Source organism: Hordeum vulgare, chromosome 3H (assembly GCF_904849725.1).
Source record: "Hordeum vulgare subsp. vulgare chromosome 3H, MorexV3_pseudomolecules_assembly, whole genome shotgun sequence".
Lineage (NCBI taxonomy): Eukaryota > Viridiplantae > Streptophyta > Magnoliopsida > Poales > Poaceae > Hordeum > Hordeum vulgare.
In genome coordinates, this window is record NC_058520.1 from 615,741,609 (window position 1) to 615,756,435 (window position 14,827).

The 14,827-nt window shown below is 43.3% G+C and overlaps 1 protein-coding gene across 1 annotated transcript; it reads right to left on the reverse strand.

Moving 5' to 3' along the window:
- Positions 1 to 350: 350 nt before the first annotated feature.
- LOC123445702 (vacuolar-processing enzyme-like) lies at positions 351 to 8,625 on the reverse strand. Its single transcript, XM_045122728.1, has 10 exons — positions 8,515 to 8,625; positions 8,159 to 8,385; positions 6,739 to 6,903; positions 6,220 to 6,376; positions 5,978 to 6,063; positions 5,689 to 5,888; positions 4,995 to 5,043; positions 4,618 to 4,830; positions 4,243 to 4,449; positions 351 to 884 (listed from the first exon to the last, which is right to left on the reverse strand). Exons 2-10 carry the CDS (start codon positions 8,366 to 8,368, stop codon positions 702 to 704), a joined length of 1,470 nt encoding a protein of 489 aa, XP_044978663.1. The 5' UTR covers positions 8,369 to 8,385; positions 8,515 to 8,625; the 3' UTR covers positions 351 to 701.
- Between the last annotated feature and the right edge of the window lie 6,202 nt (positions 8,626 to 14,827).

Below are 14,827 nucleotides of genomic sequence, written 5' to 3' on the forward strand. Positions count from 1 at the left end.
TCTCTAGGTACCATGCTATGGTTAAGAGTTCTTCACTTCATGAGTGTTTAGATTTGTGAAACATTAAAAAGAGATGTTCACACGTGTAACTGTCGGTGCAAGTGCAACACTCTTGTGTGTGAAATAGCCCACCGAGAGCGATAGCAGCATGCATTAATAATATTTGTAGATATATTTGTTTCCAAGAATAGCTATAGTTGTGCCATACTCCGTACTTCACAACCAGAAAATAAGAAATGCATGTTACAACAAAACACATGAATCAGAATGTGATGCATTCTATCCAAGGTTTGAAAATCATGTTGTTCCATCTGAACAAGAAGCTCAATCAGTAGTTGCGGGATTTTAAATGGACGGGAAAATATCGGCTCATAGTATGAGATTACTCAGTCTACATAGAAATAGTAGCTCTTGTATTCTTGGTATATGGAATTGCGAGCTGCACATCTGATCACAAACTATCATGATTATGTACAGAAATCTCATGAAATCACCTTTCTACTATAGTATATGTACATTATAAGCTGGCACAACGAAGGTAATTTGGTGTAGTGGAATAGCTGAATAACGGCATAATTCTTCTCCATCTAATTAATGTTCGTTCAAGCACTACGGAGTAATACTAGCCCTATGTGAATAGGAAGAAACTTTGGTGTATGGTGCAATAGCTGAAATTGTGACTAGGTTGCTTCACCTATGGTTTAAGCACTAAAACCTTTGTGTGTGCCACTCCATGGGTTGGTTGGGATGCTCGTGCACGCCTGAGCAGCGACCTTTACCATCGTTTCAGGAAGGATGCCGGCATTGCAGATGTTTGCAAAGGACCGCATGTGCTTCATCCCATACTGCGCCAACGAGCCACATTGTGATTCAAAAGTATGCACCTGAAGATAGGGAGGACAAAATATTAGTCATGCACAACAAGGGCAAAAGAAATTACTTGTTGTAACTGCATTAATTATACCCCATATGACACATGTATAATTGTCCTCTACACATCATGTGCATAGACCAACACAAAACTAGATTTAAGGAAGAGTTGATGAGGAATGACACCGTGTTCCTCTAGTAAAATGACACGACACAACACAACCACTTGACATATTCAAAAACATAAAGTGCCTAACTGGAACAAACACTAAGACCTCATTTGCTTCATAGGATATATGAATATCATAGGAATAGGAAAATCGTAAGTTGTGGACAACTGTAGTGAAGCACAAGGAGACGATAGGCACAATTCTATTTGTCAGACAACCAATAACTATAGTATCATCTGCAAGAGTATACTATTGTAGTACTGGAAGCAAATCTACAAAACTTTGTCCCAATAGTTCCACACAATTAACACATGACCAATAGGCAATAGCAAAACACAATGATACTGGTTTTTTTAGCTCCCGGGGCAGGGACACCCCTCTATCCACACCGTTGGCTATAGATTCTTATTTCTCGCGACTCGAACCCTGTTTACTGCCCATTGTGATTTGCAGGCTACATGCGCATAATTCGGCAGCAGAAAGCCTTTCAGCACAGCTACTTTTGACCGCGATAAAACAGGTGCAAACACTGTACGTCAGATCCACTCACACAGTCACATGCAACTTACACTATGTCCGCGTGTTTCATGCTTTCACTTTAAAAATTCGCATGCAGCAGACAACTCTCTTTCTTAGCCTTGCATGCAACTTAGAGCATCTTTAGTAGAACCCTCCAACCCTCAAACTCTTAATAATAATCGTTTTTTTTACAGTTTTCATCGAGAAAACGGCGTAGACTAGAACCCTTAAATTCTTAAACCCGTAAAAAAAATTAGAGGTCCAACCTTCAAACCCCTTCCCACCCTCTAGAAGTGAGGGTTGGGAGGAAAAACTCCCCCCAACCCGCACTCCACTTCACACATCGCGCGGGAGGGAAAAACTGCCCCGCCTCCCAGCTCCTCCAGCGTCCGGCCGCCGCCGCGCCCGCCCCGCCCCGGCCACCGTGGCCGACGTGGTGGCGGCGACCCACGTCGGGGCCAAGCGGCGGCGGGCGGGTCTCGCACCGCCTCCTCCCGCCCCGGCCGCCGCCGCGCCCGCCCCGGCCCCCGTCCTGCCCGCCCCCATCAAGAAGAGCCGACCGAAGGTCTCCTCCCGTGGGCCGCGAGGGGCTTCCTCCAAGGCCGCCGGCGCGTCCCCGAAGCGGAAGAAGGTCGCGGCACGGAAGAAGCCCGCGTCCCCGGCCGTCGCCGTCGCCGAACCTCCTCCCGCCGCGCACGAGGTGTTCGAGGAAATGGCAACCCCATCCTCGTTCATGGACCTCCTTCAAGGCGCGGAGGTGGACCTCGAGGCTCCGCCTCTAGAACCCTTTGGTGAGAAGGTTGAGGAAGATGAGGAGGATGAAGGGGATGACGAGGAGGAGGTGGCCGAGATAGGGGAGGAGGCATTCACCGCCGCTTCCTGCCCACACGCGCGGTCGACAAACTACACCGAAGCGGAAGATATCCTCTTGGTTCGTGCTTGGGCACCTGTGGGGATGGATGCAACCACCGGCACCGATCAAACCGGTAAAAGGTATTGGCACAGGATCGAGGACAACTATTGTAGGATCAAGCCGAAGAATAGTGGGTTTATCTCTCGCAGTTACCGGTCGCTTCAAGGCCGGTGGGATTTGATGAAGCCCGCTTGTGCTCGTTGGAGTGCGGCCATGGACCAAGTGAGGGATGCACCACCTAGTGGAACTATGGAGAGTGACTATGTGAGTACATATCTCTTCACTATTTTGATTATGTATGTGTACTATGCTATTGGTGGGTTCTTATGTGATTATGTGTGGTTGATAGGAGACAATTGCCGGCATGAGGTACAAGGAGATGGCCGCTTCCAAGGGCAAGCCATTCCCATTTAAGCATGCTTGGGCAATTCTTCAAACCTTTGACAAGTGGAAGTTGAGGGATCAAGAGACCGCACCCAAGAAGTCGGCAATGCTTAGGATGGATGATAGTGAAGATGAGGAGAAGGAGAGGAACTTGGACAAGCCCGAGGGAACCAAGAAGGGCAAGCAAAGGGTGAAGATGGAAGGAGAGGCATCAAGCCTAAGGGAGAAGATGGAGCAAATGATGAAGGCAAGAGAGGAATTGACAAGGAAGACATTGGAGACGAAGATTCTTCTCACCGAGAAGAAGAAAGAGGTCAAGCTTAATTTAAATTGCATCCAAAATAAAAATTGGATTATGATATGAGTACAGAGTCGCGAAGCATAATTTTGCATTGGATTTAAGTATTCCAATTTTGAAAATATGAGTAAAGGATCTATGGATGAAGATAAAAAAAGCACAAGTTGAAGCAAAACGTGAAGAAGCAAAGCGCAAGGCCGACTTGGAGGAGAGGATGATCAAGGTGAAAGAGGCAAAGGTATGGAAAGAACTCATGATGGAAGAGAAGGAACACATGATGATGTCCAAGAAGGACATGGATCAAGAACAATTGCAATGGTGGAAGGACTACAAGGAGGACATTGCAGAGAGGAAGAGGATATTTCGTGGTGCGTCCTCTACTCTTTGAGGTGACACTTCGATGAGTGGTGGTGGCGATGGCGGTGTGGATGACTCCACCACCGGTGACAATGGAGGTGCTTGATGGACGTGGAAGTGGTCTAGGAAATGGCGCCAAGTGTAACTTTTTGATGATGGTGCCGATGAGAGGGGAAAGATGATGATTGTGTGATGTAAAAATGCCCCTGTTTTTCAACCCTTAAAAGTGTCAAAAATGGACAATTCTCAACCCTTAAAACTGGTTTTAGATTTAAGGGTTTGAGGGTTCTACTAGAGATGCTCTTACACACTAACACTTTCTCTCTCCTATCATTTGGGTGCAACACACACTCTCTCCTTCATTTCAATTCTTGGTAACTTGAACAACGGAGTAAGCACTCGGTGACACTGTTTTGCTCGTGTCCCGGCATGCTCACATGGCTACAGTGACGAGCCTGCTAAAGTGGTCGGCTGTAGAGGCACCCTACACCTTACAAGATGCACTGTGCCTAGATTCTAGTGCTAGGGAATTATTCTGAGTGAAACCTCCGAAAAAATGTCTCAGCGCTGTCAATGCTCAGACCGAAGCACGAATCTCATGTGCGCTGGACGGACATGATAAAGGGGTGTCAGGACTCCCAGAGCTATCACACCTTTTCCAAACACAGTAAGTGCACAAGTAAGATAAGAGATGCTGATAGATTTCCAACCAAAGTCAAACAGAGCCTTACCGTAGACTTTAGACAATTCCAGTCATCAACAAGAGGCTCACCAGCTGGGCGAACAGACTTGAGAACCATTGGACCATCGGCAGAACCAAACAGAAGGTTTCCAATCAATTCCACGCTATTGTCAACATGAGATCTGTGACCCATCATCTCGAGCAATTGCTTCCGAGCATTGTTCTTCTCAGGGGAGCTCTCAGCCAATTTCCGGTACTACATGCAGAACAAATAAATCAATCAATGAATTAGTTTATCCATCCTTTTTACCGAGTTTATTTATGCATATTCTACTATTGTGGGTAAAAGCATGGCAATGATCAACAGACCATGTGGCAATAAATCAGCAAGAGAGATTTCTCATGATATAATTAGGAACCATACCTTGTGCCAAAAATAAACAAGATCAGCGTCCCTCTGATTAACAGCTCTTGAGAAGGATGGCAGTGAGTTCTCTTCAACAAAAGTAGCGTTGTCGTTAGCAGGATTTGACCCGATGTACAAGAAGAGATGTTGAGCATTCAGGTCCAAAGAACCATATTGCATCACATGGGAACCGTAGCTGTATGAGTCCTGAGCCGCCGTTCTCTTTTTCACCTGCTCAGCCGTTAACTAGTTATGTTCGCAAAGAACTGCTCCGAAATTTATTCATTTGAAGCGCATGTTTTACGGAAATTTTCATTTTTTTACAAAGTTAATAATTTACAGGAAGAAAAACAAAAGGACAGTAAAAGAAAGATATTTGAGTATTAAGCACTTACCAGGTTATATTGCTCCTTGAGAGATTCGGTTCTCAGGTTGTGGACATCACTGTCAAGATTGAAAGTTGCACATTATTTTTTATTTTATTTTTCGAGAATTGAAAGTTGCGCGTTATTTGAGCACAACTAAAACGGCTGAGAACCATAACAAAAAAAAAAGGTTCCTTCCAAACAAATGACTCGGGGCTTTTGACTCGGAATGCAACAATTATTACCATGGCTTCAGTCTGCAGAGGACAGGAGAAGACATAGGGAGCATATACTCCCTAGAGCCAAAATCAATCTCCGGCATTGTAGTGAGATTTCATAAGAATATGGTTGTGTGCAACAGCTAGCTACAGGTATTGCATTGACAGCGAAAGTAGCCCCCAAAGCTCCATGGCCATCAGATTTTCCCTGCAATCGTTGTTTGCTACCTACAGGCTGTAGCTCAGCAGAAGAACGAACTCACGGCATACTATATCAGGTAGCGCCGTCCTAGTTACTCCCATCGTTCCATAATATAAAAGCGTTTTTACACTACTCTAGTGTGTCAAAAACATGAGTAGGAAGTACGAGTAAAATCATTTTGATATTTGTTTGCGCAAAAAAAACATTTTTATAAAGCACACCTGTATGATACCGTACCAGAAAGTACGAACTGATATGAGTGCCACATGATTCTAGCAAATGAATGGACAACAAAGCAGGATACCTGTCTTCCATCCAAGAAATGCTGTATAGGTCGCCCAAGCAAGTGTCATATTCCGGCGGAGGGCTCGGGTACTCGCCAGGGCAATACGCTCCCCAACTGCTCTCCTCTGCGTTTGATGCGGTGGTTGCGTAGACACCAATGTCGTTCGGCAGAAGCCCCTCAAAGACACTCCCGGCTTCACAGGCTTCAAGGTAAAATACCTGCAAAATAAGAGTCCAGCCATTGCTTCAAGCAGCGAGTAAACATGAAGACAGAGCAAAAATAACCAGAGGATGATGCATGGGGGTACCAGGCTTTTGTAGGTTCCAGCAGCGTGCTTTTTCTTCAGGACGTCTACAAGATCGTCACCGTAAATGTATGGATAGGTAGGCATCCCTGAAAGTTTTACCACAAAAAAGAAACATGATTGTGCATGTCTACATTTGTATGTATGTATGTACGTATGTATGTATAATGTCTGTTCTGACTGGCTTTGGATATTAAAATTCTCGAAAGAGGACAATAAAATAATGGCAGGTTCTGAATACTGACCAATGACCCCAGGACCCCCATGGTCACTATAAAACACAAAAATGTGATCATTAGGGCCACTGTCCACGACTTTGCCGCTCCCACCACTCACAGCGGTTTTATTACCGAGCAGGACAGCAAACAGGTTCTTGGCATTAACCTCCTTCCCAGTGTAGTCCTACAGTGCAGATTCAGTCAAACAAACGGAAAATTGTGGATACAGGATAGGGATGCATGATCACTGGAATACATTAGTTCATTCCATCAAGATGTTGACATTATCACATAGGAATTTGACATCCAAGATCAACTGGAAAATGGCATAAAGACTGATCAAAATTTAGGCATTCAATCATTTTCAATGAGGTACAAAATGCCATTGAAATCTCTGTTCGGGTAATTTCTAGAATATCGTATTCACATTTTTTGTGCAACCATTAAATAGTTTGTATCATCTAGTATGTTAATCTACCAATCTTTAGATTTTTACTACATCAACAACTACTGGAAAATTCCCCTCCAACATGCAGGCATGATTACCTTAGGGACCCCAGCATAGACATCTCCACCCTGAGGGTGGTTGATGATGACGCCTGGCCTTGGGTTCTCCGGGTTGTGCGCAATGTCGTCGTACATGAAGACAATGATGTTCTCATCCTTGAGACCACCCTTCTTAATGATCTGGTAGGCGTGGCAGACATCTGCCTGCAAAGTGCCAAGTTCCGGTCCACAAATTAAACGCAACACTCGATTGTCACCAACCAAACTAATCACGAAGAAAAAATATTAGAATACTGCCTCCGTCTGAGTTTATTGTTCCTATTTTGTGTCAAATTTTAACTGTAGATTTGACCGATAAATATAATTTTTATGTCACAAAAATTATATTGCTGTATTCATATTCGAAACAGGTTTTCAACCATACTAGTTTTATGCTATATAACTTATTCTTTGATATTTTCTAAATTAAGTGTCAAAAGTTTGACCCGAAATACGAAAGGGACTAATAAACCACACTAGGTGATTGTAGATAATTTGTGCAATTCTACACAAGATTGATGTAAAAAAAGCACAATGATTTGGCACTCAGGCAAACTTTCCTTCCCTTCAATGATTAACTCTTTTTTTTAAAACTGAGGCAAAGATTTGCCTCTTCCTTAATCTTTTGCCTCGGTTTAAAAAAATAGAGAATTCATAAAGCATTACACGGGCCACAACGTAGCATGAAAAGATACACCAGCACCAAAGAAAAGTAGGATTACTCTCGCAACATGATGACAGTTAGATGCCTAGCCCCGGCAGGTAGTCCGGCCTCGTCCTTTATGAGCTTGAGAATGTAGAAGCGAGGTGTGAACTTTTTTCTGAACACTCTAGCATTTCTCTCATTTCAAACAACCCAACAGACAAGCATAGTAAAGAAAGCCATGGCCTTCCGGTGCGCGGTATTGACCTTCGACATATTGGTCCATCAACTTTTTGTGCTCTACCAACAGACAAGCATGATTAACTCTCAATAACGATAATATTGAAACACTTTGGCCATGCGCGCATATAACTCAGTAAGAAAAGGTTCACAGTTTATTTAGCTCCATTTATGTATTTTGTCTACCCACTGATTGACGGGGCCCACAAGGGTAGAGAATTTTTAGCGTAGCTGCTTTTATCTATTTCTTCTACCTACATACAGGCATGGTGCATGGTCCACACGCACATATATACAGAGAGCTGCTAGCTGACGTGTGTGGACTGTTTGGTCTGCCAACTGAGTGGCACATACATGACCGTGATCATATATATTTAGTGACCGTAACGAGCGGTATTCTGAAGTATCAAGACCCTACCATAGTGTGCTTATCGGGTGTCTAGCTAGTATCATGACCGTGATCACCAGGTGCTTTCCCAGGAAAGGAAGGAATTAGGCGACAGGAAGGAAAGAGAGAGTAGAGGAGCTGGTGCGCACCTGGTGGCGGTAGTTCTGGTAGCCGTTGGAGCCGGCGACGAGGACGGCCCACTTGGTCCCGACGGACCCATCGTCCTCCTGCCGGCCGGCCGCGGCGCGCTGCGACGGCAGCCGGAGCCCGGGCTCCAGCCGCGGGGTCCCGGCGTTCGCCACAACGAGCAGGAGGAGCAGCAGGGATAGCGGAAGGAGGCGGAGGAACGCAATCGCCATGGATGGTGCTTGGGGTTCTGAACTCCAGAATATATATATAAGCGAAAGAAACTTCTCCTTTTATGTACGTATATGCGCCGGCGCCGGCGGCGGCTGCCGCATGGGATATAGAAAGAATTCGGGCAAAGGGAAAGGTTACCACCCACCACAAATGATGATTTCGTTCCGCTGCCCTGTCCGTGTCGGACGCAGCACGGCCGTCCATGGCCGATTGGCTGCTCGCCGACCTGCTACGTGCCTGTGGGGTGTCCTCTTGTGCTCCTCGGAGAAATATGAGCCGTCGATTCCAAGCTCTAGCATTTGGTTTGTTGTCTGCTAGCTGGCGCGTACGTCCGGCTATGGAACCTCTCTCGGCCGTTCACGTCACCATCACCAGCGTACTAGTAGTACTAGTTCCTGATTTAACTGAGGCCAGGGCGCCTAGTGCTAACTGCTAACTCTGCTATGGGGTGTCTGTTTCCACAGACTGGAGAAACTTTTAGAGACTAAAATAAGATAATTGGGACTAAAGGAAGAAGTCCATATGGAAGAGTCTTTTTGAGACTTTTTGACACTTTTTCCAACGCTATCCCTACTTTTAGCATGTTATTTAATAACTTCTAGTACATTACTAGGGGTAACATGGTCTTTTTACATGTCATTTAATGACCTCTAGTCTATATTTAGTCCATAGAAACAAACAGATAGGAACTATGAACCTTTTAGTTGAGACTAAAAAAAAGTCCTGAAACTTCTGAAACAAACAGGGCCTATGTCGTGTCGCGTCAAGATTGTTGCACATTAATTTACTCCCTGGAAGGTACTAGACACGTGGGGCGGCTTGTCTCACGCCACCTGATGTACACATGTATAATCATTTTGCAAAGAGAAAAAAATGCTTTTACCACTTAATTTTACATGAAGTTGGTATGCAGTAATTTATCTTTTTTTGCTCGACATTTAGTCCCCCCATGTCGCAAAACCAGATGCGTTCTGTCCTTTCTCTCTCGTACAACATCAAAATAACAATCAAATAACATTAACGTGAAGGGCAACCGGGCCACATCGTCTAGGCGACACCATGAGAAGCCATGAGTCCCACATATGTCAGTTAACGGTCAAATAGTAGTCAAATAAAAAAGCTCATATTTGGTCTCACGTGTCAGTTAACAGTCAAATAAATAGTCAACAGATGGTTTAGTTAGGAGCGTGCCCCACCTGTCATAATCCGGATCAATTTTAAACAACCTGGTCACTTGTTTTTTTTTGGAACAATCAATCAATTTTGTGATAGCATTTAAAAAAATTCAGAAAATATGTAGTTTTTTATAACCCTAAAGCGCAATGTGGTAGTTTTTTGCTATTTATTTCTATGGACTCTGTGTCTTCCGGCCACACACAAAAGTGGTCGTGGCAGAAAGCGGAAGGGAGGCCACATGTGCGGTGTCACCGGTGGGTGCCTCGTGAAGTCCTCCAGCGACGTTGGCATGCTGGGCAAGTACACACAAGGTGGTAGAGAAGATGCCGTCGTTGTATGAGAGAGAGGAGGGAAAAGGAAATAGAAAACCAGTGACACGTCAACGGTTTTCTCACATTTCTGGTTTTGGATAAAGTTTATATAGTTTTGAGACTGAAGGGACTAAATGTCCACCACAAAAAGGCGAATTACTAGATACTGACTTCTTGTAAACTTAAGGGACCAAAAACATAGTTTTCCCATTTTAAATCATCTAATTAGTTCATCGCTATAAGGTACATTGCAAAAAGAAAATGCAGCAAAACTTCAAAACGTTATGCCAATTTTGAGCAAAGGGTCCTAAAGTAAATGGCGGAGAGAAAAGCAATCTGGAAGTAATAATTTGACATGTAAGAAAGAAGACGCGCCAACCGAAACAATCAAAGTAGAGATCATAATAAACATTGCTTAAAATGCCGATAACAACATTTCGTTGTCGATGAGTTAACAGGCTCCAACGAAATTACAATTTACTAATTAACCATGGGAAGCATCAATGTCAAGTCTGCCTTCTAACCATCAAACCTTGATTTGCGCAATGGATATTATCTTGACGTGATAACAAAGGAGCCCCCTTTTTTGGCATGATCAAAAGAAGTTCCGATACACATTTTTTTAGAGAGTGCCTAGAACTCAGCTAGCTGAGATTTTCTATGGTCTCATTCACATAATTTTATTATATTGTGTGTTTATTCTGTTTGTTTTCTTTAGCTCATCATTTTATTTTTTTGGGCTGAAATATCATATTTTTGGTTGTTGTTGCTATGTGCCCCATCTAGCCGGTCCAATAACTACTCGTTCGGTTCTTATTGTTGCACGTCATATTAAAAAAAAAAAAAATCATTGATAGAGAAAAAAAGAATAAGAAAAAAATTATGTAATGGCTTGTTAAATTCAACTACTCCGACCACTAAACATTCTTGTACAAAGTAGTGTGTCCTTATTATATGAATTTATTTTTTTCTTAGTAAAAAACAACTTGATTCTAGCTTTTCCATGTAATTGCTGCACAAATAAGATTTGCAGTTGCGACCCGACTATGAATACTTGCAATTGCGACCCGACTATGAATACTTGCAATTATGATCCGACTATAAATACTTGCAATTGCGACCTAACTTCGAATACATGCAGTTGCCATCCGACTATGAATACTTGCAATTGCGACACGACTATGAATACTTGCAATTGCGACCTAACTTCGAATACATGAAGTTGCCACCCCGACTATGAATACTTGCAATTGCGACACGACTATGAATACTTGCAATTTCAACCCGACTATGAATACTTGCAATTGCAATCCGACTATGAATACTTGCAATTGCGACCTAACTTCGAATACATGCAGTTGCCACCCGACTATGAATACTTGCAATCACGACATGACTATGAATACTTCCAGTTGCAACCTGACTTCGAATACATGCAGTTGCACCCTACTTTGAAATACCTGCAGTTGCGGTCACATTTCAAATCTTATAGTTGCTATCCGACTATTAATATTATTGTCATCAATATAAAAATGGAAAACAAAAAGAAGACACCAAATCATTAAATAAAACAAGGACTAAAAAGTAAAAAAAAACACTACAAAGTAAAAATAAATAAATAATGAAAGCCTAAATAAACAATTTTATAATATATGATAACAAATGAACATTAAGTTAAATGAAATGAATACACTTATTTAGGAAAAGGTAAAGAGTGGAATAAATTTCTACTTAATAGTGAATAAAAAAATAAAAATAGAAATTAATTAAGAAAACAACAATTAATCAGTAAAGAAACGTAATCAGCTCTGTAGACAAAAAGCAAAACAAAATTGGCTGTCTACAGAGCTGGTTATTATAGTTGCATTCATGCAGCTGATTACGTTTTTGTCTACAGTTAGAAACAGCTAGAAACATTTATGAATAGCAATTAAGAAAATAACAATTAATCAGTATAAAAAGTGACCAAGACTATAAGTAAAACTCAGCTAGCTGAGTTACAGCTAAACCGTAAAAAAAAACTACAGAAAGTATGGATGTTCAAAACAGTGGAAAGGCAAGAGAAAAATAACTACCAAAAAGAAACATATCACCACACAAAAATGAGAAGTAAAAAGAAAAGAATGAAAAAGCCAAGCTACAACGTTCCTGCCTAAACAAACGACCAACAAGAAAACGAAAATTAAACGGGCCGCTGGCTGAGCAATAAATGGGCCACACCACACCACCAGAACTCTCACCAGCTCAAGAAAACGCGAATCACAACGCCACAAGATCTGACGGCTCATCAAGTGAATGAGACCGTAATAAAACTCAGCTAGCTGAGTTTCAGCAAAGCCGTTTTTTTTTTAAGAAACGGGTTTTCCCCAATTCCATCCAACTTTATTGACTGAAAACCACACGAACAATGTCAAGTATGAGCTCAAAGAGTAGCTCACCAGATAAATCAAAGCAGGGTTTAGCCAGGACCAGATTGCTATATTTTTTTGTCACATCAAACACAAACAACAAAGAACTAGCAGAACAACACCTATCCGCACCCTTGCACGCATCCATCAACCAATTAAACCAGTCGGTGTTGGCAACCAGAGTCTAACACGGTTCTTCATCCGTTGAGTTCACTTCACTGGCAAGATCAAGTGGATGCGATGCGGATCAGATCCCCTCGATGGTGGTCGAACAGTCTGATGCATCGAAGCAAAATCATTTGTTGGCTGGGAATCCTTGCAGAGTATTTTCCACTAGTGTAGAAAATGGCAAACCATGCACATGAAGCATTTGACACTTCACCAAGTGCGGCGTTGAAAAGAAAATTCATTCCACAAAGGACCATAAGCTCCATAAGGCCTTGTTTGGCAGGAAGGGGTTGGGGAGGATTGTGAAGAAGGAGGGGGGTGTTTCAGAGGATTGGGTGAATCCCTTCCTTCCACCCAATCCTCTCAAATCCCCTCAATTGTCAAATCCCTGAGCCATGAGATAAGGTTTCTGAACCGCGTGGGTAGAAAGGAATCGAGGGGGATTATAGAGGATTGAAGGGGTTTGCTCATCACAAACCATGTCCACCAAATGGACATGCGGGGAATCGCGAGGTTTCTAATCCCCTCGGGGATAATCCCCTACAAACCTCCTCAAACCCTGCGCACCAAACAAGGCCTAAGGAATCATAGCAAACCAATTTAAAGATCTCATTATTTTTTATCTAGAAACCACAGTCGAATGATATGTAGAGGAGATCTTGGCATGTCATAAAGAAAAAAAAAAACTCACCTAATAGACCAAGGATATTTTGCCACATAACAATCAAAAAAAGATGTTGCACCATTTCAGTTTCATTATAGAATAAATATGAGCCATTAACATCAGTCGTATGCTTGGCCAAATTGTCACTAGTATAGAAAAGTTTAGATATGACGTGACAAAAATTGGACACCCGACGCCACCAATGTGACGCCACAGTTAAAAAATACTGTTGGCGTTGGCACCGACGCCAGCAGTATTCGGAATACCTATAGCGTGGGCTATATCTCAACGACAGCAATATCATACATATCTATGGCATGCGGGATTTCCCCATGTCAGAAACTATATACAATATTACTCACGTTATATCTTTATCGCACGACATTAGTAATTACAAAAACACAACAAAAAAAACGTTGCCACGACAGCGCAATTTTGTATCAGTATATACATAACGATGTTTGCGTCCCACACTGATTCCAATAAGATATGACAACACATATATAAACGTACACCATAAGATATGCATACATTAACCATCATAACTACTAGTACAAAACTCTTCTCCTTTAGGAACAATTTTGAAGAATAGAAAAACCTCTACATCTCCATAGTGGAGCACATAGATCCACCGATCTCGTATCTTCAAGCTGCAGTCACTCAGTAGTTGCCTCCATTCATTTATTTCGAATTGTCCATCTGGTGCAATCAAGTATATACCTTTGAAACAGATCTTGTCGCTTGAAATAGTTGTCATGTCACCCTAGTGATCATCCACCACAGGAGGCACGACACATCTTGGGAGCTTCTGTCCTTGAACAAAATAATAACATAGTAAGTGTTGAGGAACGTTGCATGGGAAACAAAAAATTTTCTACGCACATACAAGATCTATCCATGGTGATGAGCATCAACGAGAGGGGAGATCGGATCCACATACCCTTGTAGATCGCTAAGCGGGAAGCGTTAAGAAACGCGGTTGATGTAGTCGAACGTCTTCTCTACCCAAATGATAAGTCGTCATGCGATCCAATCACGATCCAGTGCCGAACGAACGACACCTCCGCGTTCAGCACACGTACAGCTCGATGACGATCTCCGCCTTCTTGATCCAGCAAGCGAGGGCATAGAGGTAGATGAGTTTTCTGGCAGCACAACGACGTGGTGGCAGTGGTGGTGAACTAATCCGGCAGGGCTTCGCCGAGCTTTACCGAACTAATCTAGAGGAGGGAGACGATCTAGATAGGAGAGGGCGGCACATGGCTTTTCAGGTGGTGGCTGTCCTCAAAACCTTCACTATATATAGGAGGAATGGGTGGAGGAGGTGCCCTAGGGTTTCCCCTAGGGCCTTTGGCCGCCGGCCAAGGAGGTGGAGTCCACCTCCTACAAGGTGGTGGGCATGCGGAGGAGTTTTACTCCAACAAGTACTCCTCCCACCCTCCACTTTTTCCTCTTGGGCGCATCTTATGGGGTCGGCTGCCCAGCCCACCAGGGGCTGGTGCGCCACCTCTTTGGATCATGTGCCCCCCGGGGGGAGGGTGGGCCACTACCGGTGGACCCCCGAAACCCATTCGTCAGTCCCGGTACACTATGGAAATGCCCGAAACCTTTTCGGAACCCAAATACCACTTTCCTATATATAAATATTTACCTCCGGACCATTCCGAAGTTCCTCGTGACGTCTGGGATCTCATCCGGGACTCCGAACAACCTTCGATCACCAACACACAT

Bases quoted from the DNA above. Each gene is read 5' to 3' on its own strand.
- LOC123445702 (XM_045122728.1), bottom strand. From the start codon at position 8,368: ATGGCGATTGCGTTCCTCCGCCTCCTTCCGCTATCCCTGCTGCTCCTC. The intron at 6,377-6,738 runs GTAATCATGCCT...TCTGCACTGTAG, and splicing joins TCTATGCTGGGGTCCCTAAG to GACTACACTGGGAAGGAGGT. The intron at 6,064-6,219 runs GTCAGTATTCAG...TAAAACTTTCAG, and splicing joins TGGGGGTCCTGGGGTCATTG to GGATGCCTACCTATCCATAC.